Source organism: Saccostrea cucullata, unplaced genomic scaffold (genome assembly GCF_032062105.1).
Source record: "Saccostrea cucullata isolate Sc308-1 unplaced genomic scaffold, CSIRO_AGI_Scuc_v1 ctg319, whole genome shotgun sequence".
NCBI classification, from domain to species: domain Eukaryota; kingdom Metazoa; phylum Mollusca; class Bivalvia; order Ostreida; family Ostreidae; genus Saccostrea; species Saccostrea cuccullata.
The window spans coordinates 1319657-1346193 of record NW_026920610.1 but is presented as its reverse complement, the minus strand read 5'-3'; the positions used below and the strand labels follow the sequence as shown (position 1 = coordinate 1346193).

The 26537-nt window shown below is 33.3% G+C and overlaps 3 protein-coding genes across 5 annotated transcripts; all 3 read left to right on the top strand.

Moving 5' to 3' along the window:
- Positions 1 to 585: 585 nt before the first annotated feature.
- LOC134253911 (von Willebrand factor D and EGF domain-containing protein-like) lies at positions 586 to 25207 on the top strand. Of its 3 annotated transcripts, none has more exons than XM_062736495.1 (19): positions 586 to 675; positions 3726 to 3923; positions 4111 to 4269; positions 4799 to 4846; positions 5127 to 5371; positions 5475 to 5561; positions 5824 to 6198; positions 6451 to 6600; positions 6720 to 6926; positions 9051 to 9256; positions 9395 to 9463; positions 9579 to 9852; positions 22433 to 22582; positions 22827 to 23019; positions 23128 to 23312; positions 23408 to 23665; positions 23800 to 23830; positions 24057 to 24156; positions 24688 to 25207. In XM_062736495.1, exons 1-19 carry the CDS (start codon positions 627 to 629, stop codon positions 24887 to 24889), a joined length of 3186 nt encoding a protein of 1061 aa, XP_062592479.1. In that variant the 5' UTR covers positions 586 to 626; the 3' UTR covers positions 24890 to 25207. The 3 variants fall into 3 exon arrangements, with proteins under 3 accessions (XP_062592479.1, XP_062592472.1, XP_062592486.1); XM_062736488.1 differs by lacking the exons at positions 22433 to 22582; positions 22827 to 23019 and adding exons at positions 10032 to 10181; positions 10424 to 10616; XM_062736502.1 differs by lacking the exons at positions 22433 to 22582; positions 22827 to 23019; positions 23128 to 23312; positions 23408 to 23665 and adding exons at positions 10032 to 10181; positions 10424 to 10616; positions 10847 to 11031; positions 11121 to 11375.
- Positions 11745 to 13119, top strand: LOC134253955 (uncharacterized). Its single transcript, XM_062736533.1, has 2 exons — positions 11745 to 11924; positions 12424 to 13119. The coding sequence occupies exons 1-2, from the start codon at positions 11785 to 11787 to the stop codon at positions 12620 to 12622; spliced, it is 339 nt and encodes a 112-aa protein (XP_062592517.1). The 5' UTR covers positions 11745 to 11784; the 3' UTR covers positions 12623 to 13119.
- Positions 16960 to 21341, top strand: LOC134253945 (uncharacterized). Its single transcript, XM_062736523.1, has 10 exons — positions 16960 to 17185; positions 17413 to 17607; positions 18034 to 18195; positions 19181 to 19228; positions 19448 to 19695; positions 19806 to 19892; positions 19985 to 20359; positions 20452 to 20601; positions 20754 to 20960; positions 21042 to 21341. The coding sequence occupies exons 1-9, from the start codon at positions 17140 to 17142 to the stop codon at positions 20946 to 20948; spliced, it is 1506 nt and encodes a 501-aa protein (XP_062592507.1). The 5' UTR covers positions 16960 to 17139; the 3' UTR covers positions 20949 to 20960; positions 21042 to 21341.
- Positions 25208 to 26537: the final 1330 nt, after the last annotated feature.

Below are 26537 nucleotides of genomic sequence, written 5' to 3'. Positions count from 1 at the left end.
GATGACGCGAACAAAAGTTTGTAAACCAACTTTTATTCGCGTGCGAGAAATTTTCGCGAAGTTCGCGAGAGCCTCGTCATCGCGAATATTTCTCGCCGCGAACCGGTCCTTAAAGTGTATTTGTCTTTTAACTACAGATCCAAAAAGGCTTGATCGCGAAAATTTATCGTCGCGAACAAGTTAATCCCTAGTAAATCGCGAAATAAAGTCGTCGCGAATAAAAGTTGGTTTACAGTAACATGTACCTCAATACCCTAATTCGATTACCTGCATTAAAAGGTGGTATAAATTTTCAACAGAAATACCTTAAAAATATACAGTTACCTATTTTCTTCCTGTTCTATTCGACCCCATTCATATGTATTCAATTCAAAAACTAGAGAAAAGAATAGGCATTAGAATATTTAAAACTGCTTGTCAAAATAGAAAACTTTGAAGTTATTTATCTTTACTTAATAGTATACGATACCTAATATTTTCTTCCTGCTATATCCCTTCTGTAGACACCAATAATGTGTATCATATTACAGTTTAAATTCTTGAGAAATGAATAGGCAATAGAATGTGTAACAGTCATACGACTGTTAAAGAAAAACACTGGTATTTGCCAATACAAGACATGCATAATGATGATACCATTTGGGCTGGTTTTTCTTCTTTTTCATGTATCTAATGGTAAGTTAATAAATTAGAATACTGTCATTTCTAGAATAATATGTGTTTCCAATTTCACTGACAACTTTTTCATAAATCATTTAAAGATACGAACCAATGTACAAGTTTTTTTTTCATATATTGGATTACAATTCGGATTTGAAGTGTGATATCCATCTATTTTTCCTTTTAAAAATTAACTTCTGTCAAATTATAAACAATTCTAAGTACTTTTATAATTTTGTATATCCTTTACTTTGAAAATTGATAATGAAAGACAACCTTTTATTTTTACCCCCACGATTATGGCGTGTAAAACGTTGCTTTATTCGATAATGTGATGTATATTCAAAATCCTGTGATGTATATTTAAAATCCTGTGATGTATATTCAAAATCATATGCTGTATATTCTATAATCTTGTGAAGTATGTTCAATATCTTGTGATGTATGCTCAATATCTTGTGATTTATGTTCTAAAGTCTTGTGATGTATGTGCAATATCTTGTTATGTATATTCAAAATCTTGTTATGTATATTCTATAATCTTGTGATGTATGTTCAAAATCTTGTGATGCATATTCAATATCTTGTGATGTATATTCGATAATCTTGTGATGTATATTCGATAATCTTGTGATGTATATTCAAAATCTTGTGATGTATGTTCTACAATCTATTGATGCGTGCAATAATATTGCATTATGGGTGTTATGAGGGAACAGTATTCTTGGAAAGTAAAGACAATTTTCATTGGTTAGAAATAATGAAAGTAGCCGTAGGGACGGTCCTACTAAACAGAGTACATGTACACTTGTGCAAAAGAGTACATTAGAGTACGCTAGTAAATTAATTATAATTTAATGCAATTAAATTGCTTTTTGTATCATTTTCTACTTTAGTTTAATATATATATATATATATATATATATATATATATATATATATATATATATATATATATATATATATATATATATATATATATCAGGCTTGGGGTAATGCTAATTGTAATGGTAATGCATTGCAATGCATTACATGAAGTCAAAGTAATGCTAGTAATGTGTAATGCCCAAAAATTTCTCTCTTTGGTATCCCGAATAAGTAACGTTTTATGAAAATTCATATAAATATCTATAAAAATTTTGAAAATCATTCGAATATGTTACCTTTTGAGAATTGACTTGGAGATAGGCGGGAGAACAATACTATCGTTCGTACTTCTTTCTAGATTTAAGTGGGACTTATCCAACTTTATTTTTTGCAAAGATGAAACGTGAAGCTGTTTTAGACACTTTTGACGTTATCATCCGTGCGCCGTAGGGTGATGCAATACATTACATAAAAACTAATAATTTGTTTATTTATGCATATATCCATTTGAAATTTGCTCTGTATGTTCATAATATATGTACTAAAGAAATTTCAGATTGCAGTAATGATTATTTTTTAAACTAGACAACTTGTCCACGATTTTACCGGACAACCCTCGTACATCACAAGATTATAGAAAACACATCACAAGATTTTAGAGTATACATCACAAGATTTCAAATATACATAACAAGATTTCAAAAATACATAACAAGATATTGCACATTTTAGAACATAAATCACAACATTTCGAATAAACATCACAAGTTATTGAACAATCATCACAAGATTATTGAACAGACAAGAATATATACATTTGTGGTATTTTTCACTATATAAACATACAGAGAGAAAATATATTCAATTCTTGTCGGAGGTCAAAGGTCAATACATGACCGAATCACACGGCGCAATAATATCAGAGTCTACCGTTACTTATAAATATAAAATAAAATGACTTGCTTTTCATGTATAAAGATGAACAAAATAAGCAAGTGAAATAATTGTTTTATTTACAATGTGAACAAATACTTCATACATTTTTGGCGATCGATTTAACCTATGTTTATAAAGAATACACCGTTAGAATCTAGCCTTTGTTTACACGTTGTATGTCAATTTTGTAAACTGCAGTTTCTAACTTTTTAGTGTATCCTTATTTTTGATAGACCTTAAGTTAAATCTTCATAATAAAGGCTAAAACTATATTTTTCATTAAATTCTTTTCACGATAAATGTGTAAATCTATTGGAAAATATCAAAGCATTGCAATCACGCCACGAACAGCTGAAAAACAACTCGATCGGCGCTGTCGTACTTCAATGTAAACTGTCGCCAGTGTCTCCGTGCTAACATCATAAATATACCTTTAGTTACTGAAATCGTAGATTAAATGTTTTTGATCAAAATTAATACTTGAATGCAAACGAACTGGCTCGGACAAGTGTCTCAATCTATCGGATCCATCCATCCCTCTCAGGCGGCCGAAATTCCTCCAACTTTTTATCATCAATTCTCGGACGTGTTTCTTGGGTCTTTTCAGCATTAATGATCAATTTTCACAAATAAAAATATTCCCAGACAAAAATCTATTCACTATTAATGATCACAAGTAGCTTTAACAAATTATTCCCTTCGAAACAGAATTCTTAGCTGACGAATTCGAAGCGTAACCGCCTTTCAAGCCGATTTACACCTTGCGTACTTTTGACGGAAATCTACGGCGACCGGTTAGTGCAATATTTATATCCGAATATATTAAATCTAATATTTAATTGTCCATCTCAAATGTATATACATGTACTTGTATAAGTAATAAATAACAAGTTTATAAACTTCAATGGGATTTGAAGTGGGTCGGTACGTGATCAAATCTTCTGAGAAGGCCTTGGGCCTTCAGAGGATTTGATCACGTGACCGACCCACTTCAATTCCCATTGAAGTTTATAAACTTGTTTTTTATTTCTTAATTATATATTATACATCACAAGGTTATAGATTATACATCACATGATTTTGAATATACATCAAAAGATTTAGAACATACATTACACGTTTTTGAATTTACATCACAAGATTTAGAATATACATCACAAGATTTTGAATATACATCACGAGATTATCGAATAAAGCAAAGTTTTACACGCCATACACGACATGTTGTTTAACGAAGTTTGATATTTATTTGGAATTTTAAGGCTACCTTAACGACTCAGAACCCTGTACATCCGACAATACGTCTGTAATTGTACTGGATCGCGAAGTCTCCTGTGCATTGCTGCATAAAATCTCAAATGAATCCGATGTTTGGATTCGATATCAGCTTCCAGATGGGCGACCAATTGTATTGTCGGACGAATGTATTTGTGCGTCTTCTTGTGCCGTGTTTCTGAACGGTAGGGAATAAATAATGACTTTTACTATAAAATTAATTTATAATCCTTCAGTTTTAAATATTTACATTTGCTGTGTTTTCCTGAAATATGCCTATGTGACAAGTTTGTTTGCTTCACACACCAATAATTCACACAAAACTTTAAACCATTCCTTAAATAACAAGTTTACTTTTACTTTGCTTTTTAGACACACTACCGGCGAACGGAACAAAATGGCTGCGAGTGTTTTCTCAATGTTATGGGGCATGGTACTTAAGAGTGAGGGAATGTGACGGGTTTTTCGTGTTGTTCTTGGATTCATTGTCCTATCAATATTCGACTCTTAGTGGTGTAACGGCATGCCTAGGTAGTTTAGACTTTGTAACTGTTCCCATGGATTAAAAAAGGGGAAAATCTGTTTTAAGTTGACCTTCTCATTAGAATTTTGATTTAAGTTTCAGAAAATACACAAGAATCTAACATAACTTTTCTAAGGTGTGTTAAGCAGAACAAAGGTTATTAAAGCTTGCTATTTATATTCAAAAGTGTTATATACTCAGTATACATGTTAATTTTATTTCTTTATTTTTGGAATATATCTCTGGTCATGATTTTTTCTTGCGAACAAACATACAAGTATAATTTTTTTTTCCGGTATATTACAAGTTTCCCAATTTATAATACATGTATTTATAAATCAGTTTTCCTATATGTGTCACAAGATTTCGAAATGGATTATCAGTTTGTTTCTTTTTTTTTTAATTTGTTTAACAGGATTCATTTCATGTAAATATAATACCAGATTTATATGATATAATTCTGGAACGTTTTAAAGGTCAGATTAGTCAACATTTCATTTTCACAAAGGAACATTTTTTTGATTTTTATCTCGATAGCCTCGTATCAAGGATCGTGCAAGAAATCGGGAAAATCTTATGCCAAAGGTGAGTTCTTAGGCACAGTTGTGTGAATGTAAGCGCTACTGCGCATGCCATGTTACAATATTTCTATTAAGAAAATCCGAACATCTAAATATTTAATCCAAACATTAGGTCTTATTTTATTTTCCTTTTCATTTGTGTCAGTCTTTTAAAAACCTCTTTTCAGAAACTAATCGTACATAATTTAAATTTATCATTAGGGGCTTCAATTTAAAAATATAACACACAAAAAAATTAAACAAACAAAATAATAATAGTGATTGTTCATTATATAAAAATAAAGACGCACCAAATGTGTGTCCCGAGGTGGAGAGTTTTCATGAAGAGACAGAGGATGGGACAGGAATGGAGGCAGTCTTCAGGTGTAAATTCAATCCAATGCCTGTGAATGTTTTCTATGACGTACAGTGGTATATTGACGGTATTCTCCTAAATAACGCCAAATTCACAGCGATCAGTTACAGCAACATCAATGATACCGCACTGCGGACAAAACACTGGGTGAACAACTTCACTATGAGTTTTCAGGTATAGTTTGTGAGTGTGCTTCATATGCTCATCAATAAGTATCACTAAATCTGGATTTAAGAAATAAAATATGTCGGTGATTGTCTTCCATACCTGTCTGTAGGTATCTTGTGCTGTGAAAGTTTACAAATCAACATCTGAGATCCTGGCAGATTTCATTGAAAGTTACCAATATTTTGCGGGCATAAAGGTAGAGTACAGATAGCAGTTGAAACATATTTTGAAACTGAAGGACAAGCATTGACCTTCAAGACATGATCTGAGATAATAAGTCTAGAAAACTTGAAGAAAGAAATAGTGGAGACTGCCAAATAAATTCAAGACACCAGTCATTAGCCAAAATAATCCGATTGATTTTTTTTCGATAATAAATCACTCTGAATTTTCATTTTACACAGAGGTGGGCGAAAACAAGTGACATGAATTAACAAAAATATAATACTATCTTACAGCCACGTCAGCTCCAGTATACTTTGTTTGAGGGGGAGACAATTCAGATAATTCTGGAGGCTACAGTTCCCTTCAGCTGTTCATCTTCTCTGAGTGACTCAATGAAAGCCTCCTTCTGTAAGTTCCAGTTCTATATCTGGACCCCAGGGGAGGGACAATGTGTTAACGGTCTCACAAACAACGGAGTGGCTTTAAAGGACAACCCTTGTGGAGTCACATTTGGATATAAAGACAGATTGACTTCTATCAGCGTCACTGGTTATATTGATGGAATGGTCAATTTTAGGGAAAGAAAATCTACTTTGAAAATTGGTTCTACCAGAAATCCAATGGATTCCACTGGAATTTGGAACGGAGTAAAGATTCCGGACATTACAGTACGTTTAACATTTGTTTTGTACAATCATGTATCTTGACATGTACGCTTTACAAATTGCGTCTTCTTCGCCGTGAAGTACAGTATGTTGCATATACTTTGCACTCTCCTTTGTCTTCCGACCGTTTTATGCAGTGAGTTTCAGCAAGTTCCTCAGTTTCTGATAGTCTTGTATTTAAGGATGTTTTTTTCTCATCTATGAAAATTTCTTTCTATTGGAAAGACTTGCATTATGTTGCATTTTATTTTTAAGTTTATCGTGAAAGACAAAGACTCATTGGTATCTGGTAAGTATTGTGCTTCTTACACGGATCCTCATCAAAGAACCTTTGATGGGATACGCTTCTCTAACCAACGGGCTGGGGAGTTCTTGTTGTACAGACACAAAACGTTGCCCTACACGGTATGTAAATTCACCTTAAAGTAAACAACTCTATCGTTGCCCATCACTTTGCCGTTATTGACAATTAAAAGAAAATGCATGGCAATTCTGTAAACATATTGTGTTTATTATCATTTCAGGTACACGCATTGTATTCCACCTGTTTCTTGGGGCGTGCTACCTGTACCTGTGGTATCGCCATCAGAAGTGGTGGGAGCCTCTTTTCGGTTCGCACATGCGCACAACTCTCTACAAAATTAACCAAAACTTTATCAATACCAGAGGAAAAAACCGAAATTTGCAATGATGATGATCTACGGATTCAAAAACATGGGCGCTATTACAAGGTATTAGTATATTACACAATGACAATGTAAGAAATTATACCATCGCACACTTTTGTAATGTCAACAAATAGTCATCATTTTTTACTAATCCAACCATCTTCTTTGAAAGTGTCGGATATTAATTTCGGTATGTCTGTCCTCCCATCAGTCTGTATTTTTGCCTGTCTGTCTATGAGAATTTCGTTTCCGCACGATAAGAATCTGTGTCTTCACGCCTATGGAAAAAGGAAGGGCATCCACGGATCTAGGATGGAGGTCGAAAAGGGGGGGGGTAAGAAGGGTTGCAAAAGCTCAGAAGCTTTTTGAGATATCGCCTGGAACTGAAAGTTTTACACACACACACAGAATGTATGAATAAACGACCTTGACCTTTGAACTTCTGGCCTCAAAATCAAAAGAGGTTTTCCTTATGCCAAATTGAGTCGTAGTACATATAAACTTCACCTGCAAAAGCTGAAAGGTTTCTAGACAAACCACGCGGAAAACCATTGCTAAAGGAAAATTTTTGAATTTATGACACTCATCTTTGACCTTTTGACCGAAAAAATCAACAGAAGTCGTCTTTCGATCATATGGGGTTGTGTAAAATTATATTTCAAAAGCTCAAAAGCTTCTCAAGCTGTCACGTGGAAACAAAAGTCTAACACACAGAAGACTTCATCGGAATGGGTTTAGTGTTTTAGAAATATAATATGACTGCCTTGTTTCATACCAATTATTAATTGTTAGGCCTATCATCAAACTTTGTCAATTGATACATCTTGGGTCCTCTGAGAACTGAAAAGTAGGCCACCTTGACTTAGCTTTGAAATTTATTGAAATATTTAAATATAGTATGCACTATTAGACTTACCATCAGTTGATGTATCTTGGTTCCTCAGTGTGAGTCAACTGAATACAAAGTTTCACAACCTTTTTTTGGAAGTTTAAGCATTTAATACTGTCTTAGATCTGTTCTTTTGGCAAGTGGACTTCGATTGCTGTTGTTTCTTGGCTTCTATCACAGCCTAGTTTAGTAAAAGTCACATTCTGAAGTTTATAAATTCAACTGAAAAATTCAAAATTGAAAACAAACAATAAAATAAACGTACTGTCTTAAATCTGTGTACTGCTGGCAAGTCGATCGCTATCATATCTTGGCTTTTCTCACAGCCAAGATTTAGTACAAGTCACATTCTGAAGTTTATGAATGAGTGGCTCAAAACAGTTTTTGATCCACTGGATGTGTTTATAGCATAAACAAAATCAGGGAAATTAGTAGCTGGTATTACTTACACTACCCATTCAAAATGTGACTTGAGTGCATCAACAATGTCCACTTCTCTTGGGCCATGCCTACCATTTTCAACTGAAAAATACCTCCTACCCGCAAGCTTTACGACTGGAAGTTTCTTCTAATTCCTTTGGTTGCTCGTGCAAAAGACTATTTTCGTGTCAATGTTGATAATATGAGTTGACCAATCACACAGTGGCGGCTGAATTGCTTACGCTGGATGCATCTGTCGAAAAAGATCGTGACATAATGCAAAACTTCACATTTAATTTACCAATAAACTTAGGTCACCTTTTAAAAATATTTGAATGTTCTCCTCCGACCGACTGACTTAAAATGGCCCGACTCAGAACTTTCTTTTACATTTTACATTTACATATTTTTCTGATGATCTTTCTCATCCCTTGAACAAATATATTGAAATTTTCTGGAAAAAAGATTTTCATACCTACCTACCAAGCCAATAATTTAACCCTGAGTCGGAAGAGGGCATGCACAGATCATTTTAAAGGTGATCTAATCTAAATATTATTTTTAATAATAAAAGACTTTAAATCATCAATTTTTGTTAATTGATTCATCTGTTTAATGAAAATGTAGGTCATGATGACCTCTTTTAGGAATTTCAAGGTTTGATCTAAATTAGTAAATATAAAGAATACTGAAGTGATAATTGTACGATTTATCAGAAGATTGATTAAAGGCCCTTGTGCCTCTTGTTAAAATACTGAAACACTTTTCCAGCAATTTTAAGTATTTAATACTAGAACCAATCATTTTCTCTTCTCTTTTCCTCATGACTTCGAACTTTTTGTTCGAGAAAATAAATCAATTATATGGTTTGGTTGTAGGTTACGTTTCCGAGCGGTACGGAAGTGTCATTCAGAATTTCCACGTGGAGTAATTGGATGGGAAGTGTTTGCATTAGAGCCTCTCTATCAGATTTGGGGGAAACGGAGGGTTTGTGTGGACTTGTCAATGATAATACCACAGATGATTTTATTCCTAGAAATGGACAAAATCCTACAGATATAAATTCCTTCGCAGAATCGTGGAGGTTTGTAATTCACTATCATGAAAGTAAATATAGTTCTTTTTCAGCATTTTAAATTTCACCAACAATTTATCAACAGGCATTATATGTAATCTATCTTTATATTGAAGTAAATATAGAATTAATTCTTTTTTTCTGCAGAATACCAAGGAACTCTCCTGATAAAAGTTTGTTTGTCAAAAATCCCAAAATCTTGCGAGAGTCATTTTCGTAAGTTAATAATTAATCTTATGAATAATTATACGAATCCAGCCGTCATATATACGTTAATATTATTGTGATTTTAATTTGCAATTCATGGTAAAAATTTCTGCATGCACCACAGCTATTCATCTCAGGACAACAATGAAAGTTATTGCACTTGTCCATCCGAGGAGCCCCTAGATCCTTACCGTCCTAACTTTGAGTCTCGGAATCAGGCCCACTGTAACCAGACGACACCGAGTTCTGTTTGTGGAAGTCAGGTTTCCATGGTGATTGATTCTTCTTCCTGTGGCACCAACTCACGTCGCCAAAAGCGTTCAGTTCTATCAGATGATGTTGTGGATTCTACTGTGCTTACCTATACCCGTGACTTTGATGATACAGCTGTTTTCAATGTATATCATGAATCTTACATGTTACTTAACAAATAAACTTAAGAAATAAAGAAATATATTAATATGTTATGTATATACTGCACTTTTACCCATATCTGTTATTTTCTATCTAAGACACATAAAAAGTTACTTTTTTAAAATCAAATCATAAAATCGTGTCTCTTTTCTTATTATATAAGGTAAGTGACTGGATCAACGGATGGAACGCCACGTCTGCTAGAAAATATTGCACGGACACTTTCACCTTTGACCCTGCTGTGGAAACCTGTAATGCACTTGTCAACATCTCTTCTGAGTCCTATATAGACAGTTGTGTAGAGGATATCAAGGTTTCTAGTCTTTTGTTATCATTTCATTTCTTGTAAGGTATATTTGACATAGCTTATTTAAATAAATACCGATTGCATGACATGCCCCTTTCCCTTTACATGTACATTAGAGACAATCCATTTTGTTTGCATCAGTAAAAATTCTTTCCTATGTTTTTACAGAATTGTTTCAAATAATTGTGTCGTACAGTATACGGTCATTGTATCATAAGATGCTTATAGAAAACTGAAGGTGATTTCAGATGTCTGGTAACACAACGTGGGTAGAGGATACATTAGACACACTTAAAGGGGCGTGTCTTACAGAGGCCAAAAAACACGAAGTGTTTTATACTAACTCCACCTCTAACTCCTCCTCTGAGTTGTCAATCATCCAACTGATCACAGCTCAACTTTGTCCCGCCAACTGCTCTGGGAAAGGAGAATGCAAAGATGGTACATTAAGGACATTACAAATTATTTTATTAAGACCTCTTTAATAAATTGAAAATGTTACATAAATATGTTTACGTTTAAAATATAGAAAATATAGAGGTCCCTATCCTTTTTCTAATGTGAGATATCTGTCAAAAATTAAAACTATGCTTGGACTCAATAGAAGCAATGCCCTTCTTATCGCTATACAGCTTTGTTTTTTAGTTTTGTATTATTAATATTTTAAAAAGCCACGTGCTTCTGTTATGATGGATTCCTTGGAAGTGATTGTTCTGTCCGTGTGTCAGAGCCACCTACCGACTTTTCTTTGCCATCAAATGGAATTTGCGACACAAAACAACGGTTATGTCAAAAAACAAATATTTTTGGCAAATTTTACTCTGAAAATGTCGTAGCAGAATTGCTCAATTTTGAGGTAGGATATTTTATTCTTAGTGTATAATTTTATTTCGTCTTATTTACGATGTTTGAGATAAAAATTCAACCTAGAAATATATTTCTAAGATAGGAGATACGGAGCCCTCGGATTTTAACTCCGTGACCACAAATGCAACTTTCCGTCACTTCAACCTGATCACTGTGACGTTTCCTTCCATTTCCGAGTCTTCCCGACGTCGTCGCTCAGTGACGGACGATGTACACGGATGGAATATCTCGCTTAGTTATGACGGCATAACATTCAGTGATCACGTGACTTTGTTGATATATGACAGTCAGAGATACTCATGTGATATGCAGACTCTAACATGCCAGAAGCTGGTATGTAAGAAAAAGCTTTTACTGACTTTTGATCAATATAGGGTGGAAGGGGGAACAAGAGATTTAAATCCCAGTTATCTGATCTGAAAAACGATATTTCAAATGTCTGGATGAAAAATATTTTTAAAATTTAGTTGAGTATTCAACGATATTTTTCAGATAAAGGATGGTGAATCCACCTCCAAATCAGGTATGTTAAAAATGTTGTACTTTATTATTTCTTGTATGCAGTTACAAATTTAAACTAGATTATATCTTAAGCTTAGCCATCGTAAATCTTTTCAATTATATCTATTTTGAAGGTTCACTCACGTGTCTTTTGGGGGCAGCGATATGCTTTTACTGACAGACAAAATGACAGGCAAACACGACGACCAAATTTGTTACACCATACATTACCCTTCAATAAATGAAGAAAATACATAATGACATACTTGATGCTTTTATAGGTCCAGGCGTCAACATTCCCGCCATTGCTGGTGCTACAGGTTTTGCTGTTGTAGTAGTTGCTATAATTGCGATTGTCATTGTTCTCATCAAAAAGAAAAGGTTAGTTGGTACTAGTATGCAATTATATCTCAATACAAATACTTTTAGATAACACGTACAATTGGAAAGATACTTGTCACTGAAATAGCAATAATTCAAGTATAAAAAAGTATTTTAAAAATGATTGAGATTTGGACATCATCTCCAGTGAGTTTGAATAAAAAGATACCACAGAGTGTGACACATCTGCATCATGTTTGGATATTTTTCTAGAAAAAGACGTTAACGGATGAAATTAGTAAAGCAACTTAAATTGAACGAGGAACAAGACTGAGATAAGATATGGACTGTAGAAGTACAATTTACAAAACATATGTGGCAGTCAAATTTAACCCTTAGTAGTGCTCAGCTTTAAGATTATGAATTCAGGAAAAAAACATGTATAAATTTCTTTTAAAGAACAAGTATCCGAGATGATTTTTGAATATTAAAAATACCAGATCATTTACTTGTTTTATAATATCATTTTACCCACATGCTTATCATTTGTTTATTTTAGAATTCCAGTAGGTCGCTCCCAGTCTGTGATAGGTATACAGGAGGACGAAGGACAGAAAACGACACCAGGGAAAAAATCTTTGTGGGTAGGGGGTACTAACTACGGTCAACCTTTACCGTCCATACCCCCAGCTTCTTATGTCTACCAAAAGGAACGGGAACCAACTGATATATCTCTGCATTTTGAAGACAGAAATTAGTCCCTTTGTTTAAAATAAATACTAACAAATCTTAAACGTGAAGAACTGCTCTAAATCATTCCGAATATATACAATTTAATGACAGAGAAGTTTACTGTTATTATTTTATTATTTTTGTATTACTCTACGTTATCAGTAAAGTAATTTTGATTTGTGTGTGATAAGGTAGCTAGTCACGATTTTTAAGAGATTTTATTATGAATTGACGACGGATTTTCCCGTTATTTCCCGATCATGACAAGGAGCACACGGCATGTGTGGCCAGTTTTCAGGGGATGTTCACTCCTCCATAGCACCTGATCCCACATCTGATGTTTTGAAAGCCCGGGTTTGCTCTGCTCCTATTTTGTATTATTTTATGGACTTTTGATCTTGAATATTGTTCGTTATCTCCATATGTTTCATGTAGACCAAAAGATCAAAATATTCCCTATTTACCAGATATATATTTGAATGGCTTTGCATATATTACTTGTACATTATTGCTTACTATAATTTCATGCTATTCATAAACGAAATAAATTGTATTATTAATGGTTATAATGGTTGTTAATTGATGATGCAAAATAATTTGCTAAGGCATAATTTCATTAGTTATTCCCGCATTTTCTAAAGAAATTTTGAGTAAATTCCTGTTTTCCTGATATGTCCATCCGTCGGTCTGTCACACTTTTTTCTTCTTCAAACTTTCATTTATCTTCAGTAGTAACCAATTAAGGAAGTTCTAAACTCTAACAAAACGTGCTCTTTGGACTTGGAGAACAATTATATATAATATAAAGTCATGAATATTGAGACTACATGTATGTAGTTCAATTTCAGCAAAGACCACCTGCTTTTTCAGCAGACAATGGACTTTTCAAAGTTAATGGAAATTTAAATTCAAATACTTACTGTATTCTTTGTCTAATAAAGTGTCAAGATTACTTTTTTAATCTATTGCAAGTTGCGTAATTACCTGTAAATAACAATTTTTCTATCTTGCTTCATCAAGGGCAGTTCAAACTAACTGCATAAAACTGCCCTAGAAGTAGAACTCTTTAGTGTGCAGTACGTGTTTACAGCTTCTTCAATCTTTTGGAATATGATAGGTAGTGTTCTGTAGATGTGCAATGAAGTTTTGGAATTTTGAATATTATCCTAGGGACATAACATCGGGCCAAAAATGAAGTTTTTGTACAAAAAAACCATTAACATTTTAAGAAGTAGCCTAATCATCTTTTGGAAGATGATACATGGTGGTGTGTGCAATAAGATTTCGGAACTTTCATTTCCAACCTTAGGGTCAAATGGGAGTCGGAAATGATGGTTTCTTTTACTATGACCTGGTTCCCAGTATACATTGTATAGAGAAGCCTTAACATCTTTTGGAAGTTGCTTGGTGGTGTCCTATAAATGTGGAATAAGGTTTAGGGATTTTCCTTTTCACCCTTGAGGTAAAAATGATGGTGTCCTGAACGTGTGCCATAAGGTTTTTCATTTTCATTTTTATCATGGATTTCAAACAGGGTCGAAAATACTTTTTTCTGCAACATCTAATGTGAAAGGAAATCAAAAACCTAAAAACATAATAATGATTCTCGGTATAGTCTACTTGTGCTCCACATTTTATTGAAATTCAAGGTCAAAGCTGTAGGAAGAGTTTTGAAAGAAGAAATTTTGAAATAACACTACGATATGAAGTTTTTACATGTTTGTCTAATTTTATCTTCCTCGGTGATTTTTCAGAAGAAGTTTGAAGATTTTTTCCAATTACATTCCCCTGTAAAACTTTGATCACCGATTGTGGCCCCCGCCCTGCTCGTGGATGTCATGATTTGAACAAACTTGAATTAACTATGTATTGAAGATTCATATAAGTTAAAAGAGAGGCTCATGTATTATAATTATACCCTGAGGGGTATGTTTACTTTTCTGACAAATCAGGTAACAATATTGTCTTCGTTTGTAAGGCTCATTATACGAGGGGCATTTCAAAAGTTCTGGCAACTGTTTTATAAAAACTTACCGTTTTAAGGAAATTATTGAGTTTGATATCATTGTAAAGATCAGGAAAATATATACATATTGTGACCTCACGTCATAATTTTTATGACATAATAACTCCGAAAATGACGTCAGAATATAGAATGTTTAGCATACTGACCATAAAAAATGACGTAACAAAACTTTTAGAATTTTTGGACGAAATGACTGATTGATCAAATTAAATTTTTCAACTTTTTACAACTTTTGACTTTTTGATATCATTGACAGCTGCTTTTTCAATAAAAATGGAACTCGTAAATTTACTCACCTGGTCATTTGCAAAATTATTTTGTTAAAACACATTCTGATTGTACACACAAATACTCTGAAGTCGATATTTAAAAGATGCTTGAGTGATTGACAATATCTGTGTTGTTGTTGGAGGTTTTCCAACACATTATTGGAATTTCCATCTATTTCATTAGAAGATCTTTTTTGTTCTGAAATGGTTGTTAGCGAAAACACTTGCTGTTTCAACTTTTAGATATATTTTTATCAACAGATGTAATTTCCATTCTCAAACTATATCTGAGCTTGATATAAAAAGAGACCACAGAGTCTACACATTTGTTTCATATTTGGATATTTTAGAAAAAGACGTTAATGACAATCAAATAAAATAGGTTATCGTGTTACAAAATGTGATGGCATAAATTCGTCAGGTGTTTTAACCAGATTTGTGGGATTGATAAAGGCTTAAAAGTTTTAATTTTTGAATCCAAAATTGCGGCAAATAAGCTGAAAGTTATGTAACCCCACATCAAAAGTGTGTTAGATAATCTTTTTCAATTTTAAACAGTCGGCAGCAGCTTTATGAATATGTTTTGAAATAATTCTTTAAATACAATTTTACTGCATTGACAGGTTGTGATACGTATTTATATGTTCGGTTTGAAATTCAGATGAAAAGATTTGAGTAGCTTTCCTTTAGATTTACGAACTTAGATAACTTACCGGGGAAAATATACCCATTAGGATAACACAACAGGTAATTTTTTGTGTTAAAGAACTGTCAATTATTTCAGAGAATGTTGGTATTGACTAATGACACAACAATATTTGAGAACGTTTCTTCGTTAGAGCCATTTTGAATATTTCAGCAACGATAACGTTGTTGTGTTGTATTCGTGCGCACTGTTTTTGATGCGTAAATTAATAATAAAAAAAAAGTGAAAGAAAGTTTCATTTAATCAATTTAAAATCTGCAAAATTATTTTATTAGAACACATTCTGATTGTACACACAAGTACTCTGAAATCTATATTTTAAAAATGCTTGAGTTTTGATTGACAACATCTGTACGTGTTATTTTTGGGGACTAGGTCTTCCAACTGTCTATTGGAATTTCCATGGGTGTAAAAAATGATTGTTTTTCTTCTAGGAAAAGACACAGTATAAAACAGTTTTATTATACCCCGCTTAAAAAGCGGGATGATATAGAGTAATCAGGCCGTCTGTCTGTACGTCCGTCCTTCTGTCTGTTACGCTTTGGGGTACCCATCTCCTATTCTCAACTCCTCTTATACCACTGAATGGTATTTGATGAAACTTTCAGAGAATCTTTATTACATAATGCCATTATGTACCTCCTATTTTACTTTTTGATCCGATACATATTCAGAGTTTTCCATGGCAAAGCATGGACACTGCCATTATATTCATATGGGAGGCGGGAGTATCATTTAGTGAGCTCATTGCTCACAGTACCTCTAGTTTTTATTCAAGCTTACCAATTTGTTTACTTTTCTCCCGTAGTCAGACAAAAAGTGGATGAAAAAAAATGCTATACAAAAATATACTCTGGGTTCAGAAAAGTTTATGTGAACTCTAGATGAATACCAATGTTCACCCCAAAATAATGTGTAATATTTATACCCCCGCTTGAAAAGCGGGAGGATATATAATAATCGGTATGTTCGTCCGTCCGTCTGTCTTTTACGCTTTGGGGTACCCATCTCTTATCCGCAACTCTTCTTATACCACTGAATGTAATTTAATGAAACTTTCACAGAATCTGTATTACAGATTGCCATTGTGCACCTCCTAATTTACTTTTTGATCCGACACATATCTTGGGTCTCCCGGCCACAGCAATGCATGGACTTTGGCATTATAACCATATTGGAGGCGGAGGTATCATTTAGTTAGCTCATTGCTCACAATACCTCTAGTTTAATTTAAATCTGTTCTGATTTTATGATCCTGTAGCAAGATTATAATGGCTTGTGATTACCTATACCTACATAATATTAAATTCCTATTGTTCTACCTGCACTCCATTCTCATTTAACCAACACAGATTTACCTTTTTTTAATGATGGCTAAATTGGAAGACACCGCATATAATTTACTTCCTGGTTTCTTTTATTTGAAACCAATCATGCATATTAACTGCAGGCATTAAAGGGAATTCTCAGTAGAATATTCTTTAGCCATGAGAGGCAATGTTTTTATGTGATGTATGAACTGTAAAACGAAATACCTACAAGATGAGGATTGGGTTGGTGTTCTTTTTTCTTTTGCAAGGAACTTACGGTAAGATGAAAAAAAAATGTACACTGGAAAATCAAAACTTTTAAGAACATGTCATACATATATAAATAAAAGCTTATTTCAGGAATGTTTATGTATCATTTTACAAAATCCATTCAATTGATTTTTTATTCTCCATCAAAAATTATCAGATTTACTGGCTGCAAAGTGAAACCGTCTCGAAAGATTCAAAATAATATATACAATATATTTATTGTTGATTATTTTAGGCAGCTATTACGACCCGGAACCTTGTACATCAGACAATACCTCCATTGTAGTACATAGTTTAGATACATCGTGTGTCTTTCTACACGAAATCTCCAAAGACGCCAATCTTTGGATTCGACCTCAGCTGTTGGATGGTCGACCACTTGTACCCTCGAACAAATGTTCATGTACTTTTTGTCCTTCATTCTTAAATGGTAAGTGGTTTTTCGTTTGTAATTTATAAATTCTATACTCGGGTTTTGGAGATAAGCAGCAATCCCATTGGTTTCAAGTAAACAGAAATATCTATATGATTTTTTATATCCACAAATTTGAGAGAAGACAATTCTGGCTATTCGCAGTTTATTTTTGTTTAAACTCTTGTATAAATTATCAAAACATAATTCAGAGTGTAAATGTCATTTATTGAACTAATAAATGACTGAAACTAAAACTACATTACATGACTTTTTTTTACTTACGTTCAGTTTGTAATGCACCCTTGGCCACAATATAAATGATATATATATATTTTTTAAATATTGTGTGGTCAAAGTAAAATTTAGAACTAAATACCAAGTAAATGAGACTTTATCAAGTAAGTATTCAATGGTACTTAATTTTGGTGAAATATTTTTCAGACACACTTCCAACCAATGGAACAGAGGACACGTACATTTTTGCAGAATGTTACGGATCTTATTATATGAAGCTCAGAAAATGTGACGGCTTTTTTGTATTTTACGTGGATTACTCAATGATATACTTCTATTCTATTTTCCTGGGTGAAACGATTTGCCTAGGTAAAATTCACGTTTAAAATTCTTTTCCCCCTATGTTGCCTGTAAACTTAATTTTGATGTGCTTTCTCAATTTTCTCTGTTTCTCTCGTTCGTTTCCCTATTTTGTGTTCTCTCTCTCTCCCTCTCCCTCTCTCTTTTATTATTTTTTTGTTCAAAGGTCCTAAAGTAAGACATTTTTAAGCAATGTACCTGGTATACAGTATGTCTTTTAAAAGGCTCTTTCATTGTTTGAATTCTTATTACTTACCTAAGTTAAAATTTGCATTTTAAATTTGATATAATTGACACTAGATTAATTATGAAGAAGCACAAAAATAATGACAAGATTTTTCAAAAAAAATATTTGTACACTTGAACGTCAGACATGGATATTTGCTTTACTTTGCAAAAGACATATTATTACACAATCCAACAAAAAAAAAACATCTACATAATTTGACAAAAGTCAACAACTGTGAAAACAATTCCAATACTAGTATATGTAAACGAATACAGCTACAGTTTACATGTCTTTGAGAAACAAATATGTTTGGATAAAGAAATTTGATACCTCTCTATTGATTTTAAAAGAACTGTGGTGTTGTATTTGTGGTGTTGTAATACAACACATGTTTTTATCGTCAACAGACTGCAACACGCATGAAGCTTTCATGTTATCAATTTTGTATTTCCTAGGTGGAGATAAATGCAACATTTATATAATAATGTTACTACGCCTAATAAATTTAAAAAGTGCACAAGATAATAATGCCCTTTGTATGATGAAATTGTATTTGGTGTCATATATTAAAGCTGGATTTGACATATATGACCACTGGTAAACTTTGGTGATTAAATTATATTAAAATGTTAAATACGTTTGAACGGAATTTAAAATAGCACCTACATATAATGTTCGTTTTCCATTTCCACTACAATATTTTTTTCCAAAAGAGAAAGTTCTGTTTCCATTTCTGGTAACCTTTTAGTGCTATTTCCTCTGTAGCGCCATATGGAGGTTCTTGCAAAAAACAAGAAGACTCTATTGAAATTGGTGAGTAGTAACATACAACAATTGGGAAAAACCATACAGTATAATATTCATTATGTATTCCGATGAATGACATACTGTAACATAAAAACATGAAATCAATATTGATATAACCAGGTAATCGCCAAATGTGTTAAATATGGTATAAGCTTTTTAAAAATACAATGTATGTCGTGCTGTGATCACATGATTCATTTATAACGAACATTATCATTTTTTTAGATGGTGCCCTTGATTTGTGTCCTGAAGTGAGAAGTTTTCACGAAGAAACAGAGGACAAAGCGGCCATGGAGGCGGTCTTTAAGTGTCTATTCCAGCCTATACCTGGAAATATATTATACGACGTCCAGTGGTATATCGACGGAACTCTGCTAAATAACGCCAAATTTACAGGGGTCAGTTACATCAATATCAATGACACGGCGCTCCTTCCAAAGCATTGGGCCAACAACTTTACCATGAGTTTCCGGGTATAGTGATAATTAAGCTTCTGGCTAATTTGACGTTGTTTTACTTTGCCTCAACTAAAAAGTGTGTTATTGACTAAAAGTTTATGCCTACATTCTTTACTTCTCTGCAGGTATCATGTGCAGTAAAAGCATACAATACAACCTCTGGTGTCAAAGGGGAATTTATCGAAAGTTATTCATTCTTTGCAGGCATCAAGGTATACATGAAAATATGCTTTTATTTGGTAATTTAGAGATTTTCCTTCTTATACGTCCTCAAACAATAACCATAATTTTATGCAAAATTCAGCCGGCTCAGCTGAGGTATTTAGTGTCTGAGGGAGAAACAGTTGAAATAATTCTGGAGGCTACAGTGCCCTTTAGTTGTCCATCTACTCTAAGTGACGCTATGAAAGCCTCCTTCTGTAGGTTCCAATTCTATATTTGGAACCCGGGGGAGGGGCAGTGTGTTAACGGCCTTTCTAGCAAAGGATTGGCTTTCAAGGATAACCCTTGTGGAGTCACATTTGGATATAGAGACAAAACGATATCTATCAATGTCACTGGTTATATTGACGGAATGATCAATTCTAGAGACAGGAAATCCACGTTGAGAATTGGTTCCACAAGAAATCCACTGGACGCATCAGGAATTTGGGATGGGGTGAAAATCCCTGACATTATGGTACGTATAAGGTATATTAGTAGACCTATTTTGTTATGAACAACTTAAAAAAAATGTTTGAAATTTGATATACTAGTATCTGTTATGTAAAGATTACCGTGAAAGACAAAGACTGGTTGGTCTCTGGTAGATATTGTGCTTCCTACACGGATCCTCATCAAAGAACTTTTGATGGGACGTACTTCTCCAACCAACGAGCTGGGGAGTTCTTGTTGTACAGACATAAATACTTGCCTTTTACGGTATTCGTAAACCCTTTTCCCTCCATATTCGTCAGAAATTATTAAATTAAAATTAGATATCTGCAGAAAAACACTATACTATTGTCCTCTCTTTCTTTATAAAAAAAAAAAGTTAATTGAAAGAAAACTTGATGTTTTTAACATTATTCTAGGTACATGTTTTGTATTCTGTGTGTGTGTGGGGACGCGCCACGTGTAACTGTGGCATTGCCATAAGAAGTGGCGGAAGTCTCTTCTCTGTCCGCACTTGCGAAGAAGTATCGACAACTTGGACCAAGACTTTGGCAATACCAGATGAAAAAACAATAATTTGTAAAGACGACGATCTAAGAATTCACAAGTCTTGACGATATTACGTGGTGAGCAAAATATGCTTGACAATAATTGTTGCTCAAAATATGATACGTGATATGATTTTGATAGTTAGAACATTCATCTAGGTAACGTTTCCGAGCGGAACAGTTGTGTCATTTTCTATTTCTTCGTGGAGTAACTGGGTCGGTAGAATTCTACTTAAAGCCTCAGTCTCAGATTTCGGGAAAACAGAGGGATTGTGTGGACTTTTCAATGGTAACGCGACAGATGACTTCATTCCTAAGCATGGGGAAAATGAAACAGATGAAGATAGTTTTGTAGAATCCTGGAGGAAAGTTCGATATCTTAAGTCTATTTTAATTCGATAGATTCTCTAATTACCTCTTTATTGTTGAGCAATACTTCTATATATCAAACTGCTTATATTCTTTATTTCCTTTATACAGAATACCAATGGTTTCTGCAGATGAAAGCTTATTTGTGAAGAATCCTAAAATCTTAAGAGAGTCTTCTCTGTACAATATGTATGTATTAAAATATTTCATTTAGTGTTAAAAAACATCGAAAGTCTCTATTTTTCATTACAAAAACTTAAATATTCAGATAATCCTGAAACAAATGCTGAAAAATGCACCTTGTTAAAATAAATCTTATTTTTTCTCCAAAAGTTATTCAACTGAAAGCAAAACCACGGAGGAGACATTCTGTACATGCCCCTCTGATGAGCCACTGGATTCTTACAATCCAGACTTTGAGTCTCGGAATCAGGCCCACTCTAACCAGACAACACCAAGCTCTGTGTACGGAAGTCAGGTTTCCATGGTGATGGACACCTCTTCCTGTGGTCCTTCCGCACGTCGAAAGCGTCCAGTTGAATCAGATGACGTTTTGGACTCGACTGAGTTTTCCTATGCTACCGACTTCGACGAAACAACTGTCTTTAACGTACGTCATGTCTTAAGTTTCCCTAGTTACCGGTAATATTACTTTATCATTTATTTTGTTAGCGATTTTTTTTCAAGAGTACATGAAATATTTAAAGCAATATGAACTACATTTTTGAAAAATTGATTTTGATTGCAAAATGTGTTATTATGATTAATTTGTATGTAATTATAATCCTTATGATCAATAGGACCAAATTAAAGTTTAAAAATGTTTCAGAAGAAATATTTCTGTTCAATCAAATATATAGTGTTATATAAAAAATCAATATTGTACAACACGACAATAATGAAATTTTGCTTCAATCAAAGCTTATAAAAAGCTCTTCCATCGCAAATATAAAGAAAAGAAGTTATAAATCTTCTGTTATTCATTCATTAGAAATAGTGAATTACAAATTTGCAACAAAATTTTCCTATGTCAAACATGCAACTCATATTGCTTTAAGCATATGAGTTTACTTTTGCCTTTAGTGTTTTTTATTATAATTACTTCTTCAGGTACTTCTTACTTAATTGTTCCAAGAAATTATCAATTTTTATATTTTCTTTGTCATATTTGTCTTAAACAGGCAAGTAACTGGATCAACGGATGGAACGCCACATCAGCTATGAAATATTGCACGGACTCATTCACTTTTGACCCCGCTGTGGAAATCTGTAATTCACTCGTCAACATCTCTTCGGAGTCTTATATAGACAGCTGTGTAGAGGATATCAAGGTAGAGTTAATATGTTGATTTTAAAATTTTGCACATTAAAAGTTCCTGCTTCTTGTATTTTAAACCAATGCCTTATCATTTACTATGAGGTATATTGCTTTGACAAGTTATTGATTTTTAATACCCTAATACATTTGCATCACTTTTAGCATTTTATACTTTAAGTCAAAGGAATCAAAATGTTTTCTAATTAATTAGACAGGATTTAGACATTTTATCATAGAGTTACTGGAAATGATTTCAGATGTCTGGTAATACAACTTGGGTGGAGGATACGCTGGACACACTTAAAGGGGCGTGTCTTACAGAGGCCAAGAAACAGGAAGTGTTTTATACTAACTCCACCTCTAACTCCTCCTCTGAGTTGTCAATCATCCAACTGATCACAGCCCAACTTTGTCCCGCCAACTGCTCTGGAAATGGAGAGTGCAAAGATGGTAGAGTTATGGAATCCTTTACTTAATTGTATTCAGTCTGTAAAATTAATTGCAAGTCCAATGCAGCTTAGTTTATGAGACTTTTTATTTTATTTTGTTTATTAACAGCTTTGTGTTTCTGTCATATTGGCTTCATTGGAAGTGACTGTTCTGTCCGTGTGTCAGTGCCACCTTCCGAATTTTCTTTGCCGTCCAATGGAATTTGTGACACAACACAACGATCATGTCGAAAAACAAATATTGTTGGCAAATTCTTCTCTGAAAATATCGTTGCACAATTGTCACATTTTGAAGTAGGATATTTTAATCTAAGACTGTACTTTTTTGACGTACTTTGGCCAATAAGACTATTTGAATGTAAATTTTCTTTAAAATATTTTTTTTTCAGATAGAAGAAATGGAGCCCTCTAATCCTTTCTCTGTGACCACAAATGCAACATTCCGTCACTTCAATCTGATCACCGTGACGTTGCCCTCTGTTTCCGAGTCTTCCCGACGTCGACGCCGTTCAGTAGTAAATGACGTGCTTGGTTGGAATATCTCGCTAAGTTATGATGGCGTTACCTTCAGTGATCACGTGACTTTGTTGATATATGACAGTCAGAGATACTCGTGTGACATGCAGACTCTAACTTGCAAAAAGTTGGTATGTTAAAGACTAAAACAGCAGATAAATGGACAAATAACCTTGAAATTTCATTTTTCTTTGTAAATCAAAGGATTAGAAATACATATAATCTAAACATTTCTTTAAAACAATTTTTTTTACAAATGTTTTAGATAAGCGACAGTGCATCGTCTTCCAAATCAGGTATTTAGAATTCGTTATACAGTTTTAGTTCTAGCATATTCTAGAATGTTTATCTTAAAATCTGCTAATCGTAGTCTTGTATGTAAGGTTCAAATGTTTGTTTGTAACCTTTTCTTAGCCTTTTGGTTTTTCCTCAAAGAAATGTACTCTGAATACCTTATACCTTTCTCAAGTATTTCCTCCATTTTTATTTCTAACATATAGATATAAAAGATTGCTTTTGTAGGGCCTGCTGTCAACATTCCCGCCATTGCAGGTGCTACAGCTTTTGCTATTGTAGCAGTTGCTATTATTGTGATAGTCATCGTTCTCATCAAAAAGAAAAAGTATGTTTGAACAATTTAAATTTCAAAACCAATATCACGTATTGTAATTTGGTACAAGTTAAGGTAGTCCGATCTTCAGGTTTTTGAAATAAGGAGTTGGGTAATTGAAAGTACTCCCAAAAATGTCTCTGAATTCCTAGAATACTGAGTATTTACCTATGGTATTTTCGAATTTTTGCAAGACGGTTTCTAAATGAAAAATGTTTGACAAGAAAATTTGAATTTTATTCTTAATTTTGAGACTTCTTTTATTTATTAATTTTAAGAGTTATCCTTCCTGGTTGAGGAGCGGATATCCTTAAGTGACACTTGTCATATTAAGACAACATTCTTGTTTACTTGGAGTCCATACTATTTAAGTAGATATATTCTAATAACAAAGTTAACACGAAACCATCCTGGGATTTCTTAAATATTTTTTTATTTAATAAAAATATAATTCTTTGAAAGTTAAATTTGTTCATTAGCTCTATACACTATATGAAGTTGTCTTATCTTCGAATGACATGCTTATTTTGATTTTTATTTCAGATTTCCTGTAGGTCGCTCCCAGTCTGTGGTAGGGATACAGAAGAACGACGGACAGAAAACGATACCAGGAAATGACATCGGGTCTCTGTGGGTGGGTACTGACTACGGTCAGCCTATACCGTCCGTACCCCCACCTTCCTATGTCTACCAGCAGAAACGGCAACCCACTGATATATCTTTTAACTTTGAAAACAAGAATTAGAATTTTTCAATTTACAGATCTTAACCATTCCAAATTTAGAGACATCATTGGAACCAGTGTAAAATGTTTTAACCTTGTTTACCTAATGTTATCTAATTTTAATTTTGTTTGTGGCGATGTTTAATTCTTATATATCGATAAACAGGATAAAAAACGATGAACAATTCGAGCAACTGCGTACATATAATTTATTCTTTAAAATTTTGTGATGAAATAGAATCATTCCTTTTCAAACATTAGTGAATAACATAGCATCCACCTATGGTAATGTCTGTGAATGTTACTGCTATCCTTAAATATCATAACTTGTGTCACTAATGGATGTTCTATTATTTTGATGGTGTTTACATAGTTGGTCGTAAATGATACCGTTATATAACTATGGTGCATGAATAGATGCAAACTGGTCCGTTAATCAGTATTTCATAATTGAAAGAACATACTTTAAGTTAGTTGTAACATGCAGATTTTATCTTCATGTGGATGGCAGAAGGGATCAATGTTGAATTGTTGTAAAAATCATTGCCCTTTATATTCAATTTCTATTTCTAAAAAATGCTGATTAACTTTGAGACTTTTTATTTGCTATTTTTGCAGAGAGTAAAGTTTTCTGTCGATACTTATCGGTTTCTTTTATCATGTACTCAACATACATTTTTATTACGATAGAAATGTACAGGCAATCTTGTTCTTGTACAAGAGCATGTGACCATTATCACTAGTTATTGATTAGCGAACAATATTCATTTAATTAATTAAGAATTTCAAATAAATGTATAAATATCACTTTGCTTGTAAATATTGAAAATTTAACTCTGATCAATGCTAGGGAATTAAAAATGTATCTTCAAATAATTAGTATGTAAAAACTTTACTTCTGACCATGTTATCTCATAACATTTCAGTGTTGAATTTAATATTTAAAAACAAATTTACATGTACAAAATTTGTAAATACATGTACATTTTATTAATTACTTGTGTTGCATTCACGTTGCACTCACGAAACTTCATAAGAATCCTTACAAAAAAAAAAGATACATTGCGGGTTCCAGTGAATGAGTAAAAGAGTACTGTGCAACAATATATTAAAGAAGTGGTGTGAATCAGATGTGGATACTCAAAAATTCCAAAAAAAAAGAACTTTTGGACAATTTGAAATCACAAGATTTTACCAAAATCAACAGCTTAAAAACGTACGACTTTTGAACTTTATACACAACCATTCCCCACATAAATTGAAGTTCAGGCTTTTCGATATCATTGACAGCTGCTTTTTCAATAAAATGGAACTCGAAAATTTACTTACCTGTCATTGGTCATTTGTCAAAATTATTTTGTTAAAACACATTCTGACTGCGCACAAAAGTTGACATCAAAAAGATGCTTGAGTTTCAGTTGATTCACAATACTTATGTGGTTTTTGGAGACAAGGTCTTCCAACAATCTTTTGAAATCTCTGTGGGTACCAATTGCGCTCCATTATTAGCACACCTATTTTTGTATTCATATCAAGCAGAATTTGTGCAAAATCTTACACGTGAAAAGAAGAAAGCACTTGCTGTGGCCTTCAACTCGACATTTAGATACATCGACGACGTACTTTCAATTAACAATGGTAATTTCCGTTCCTATCCCGATATGATATA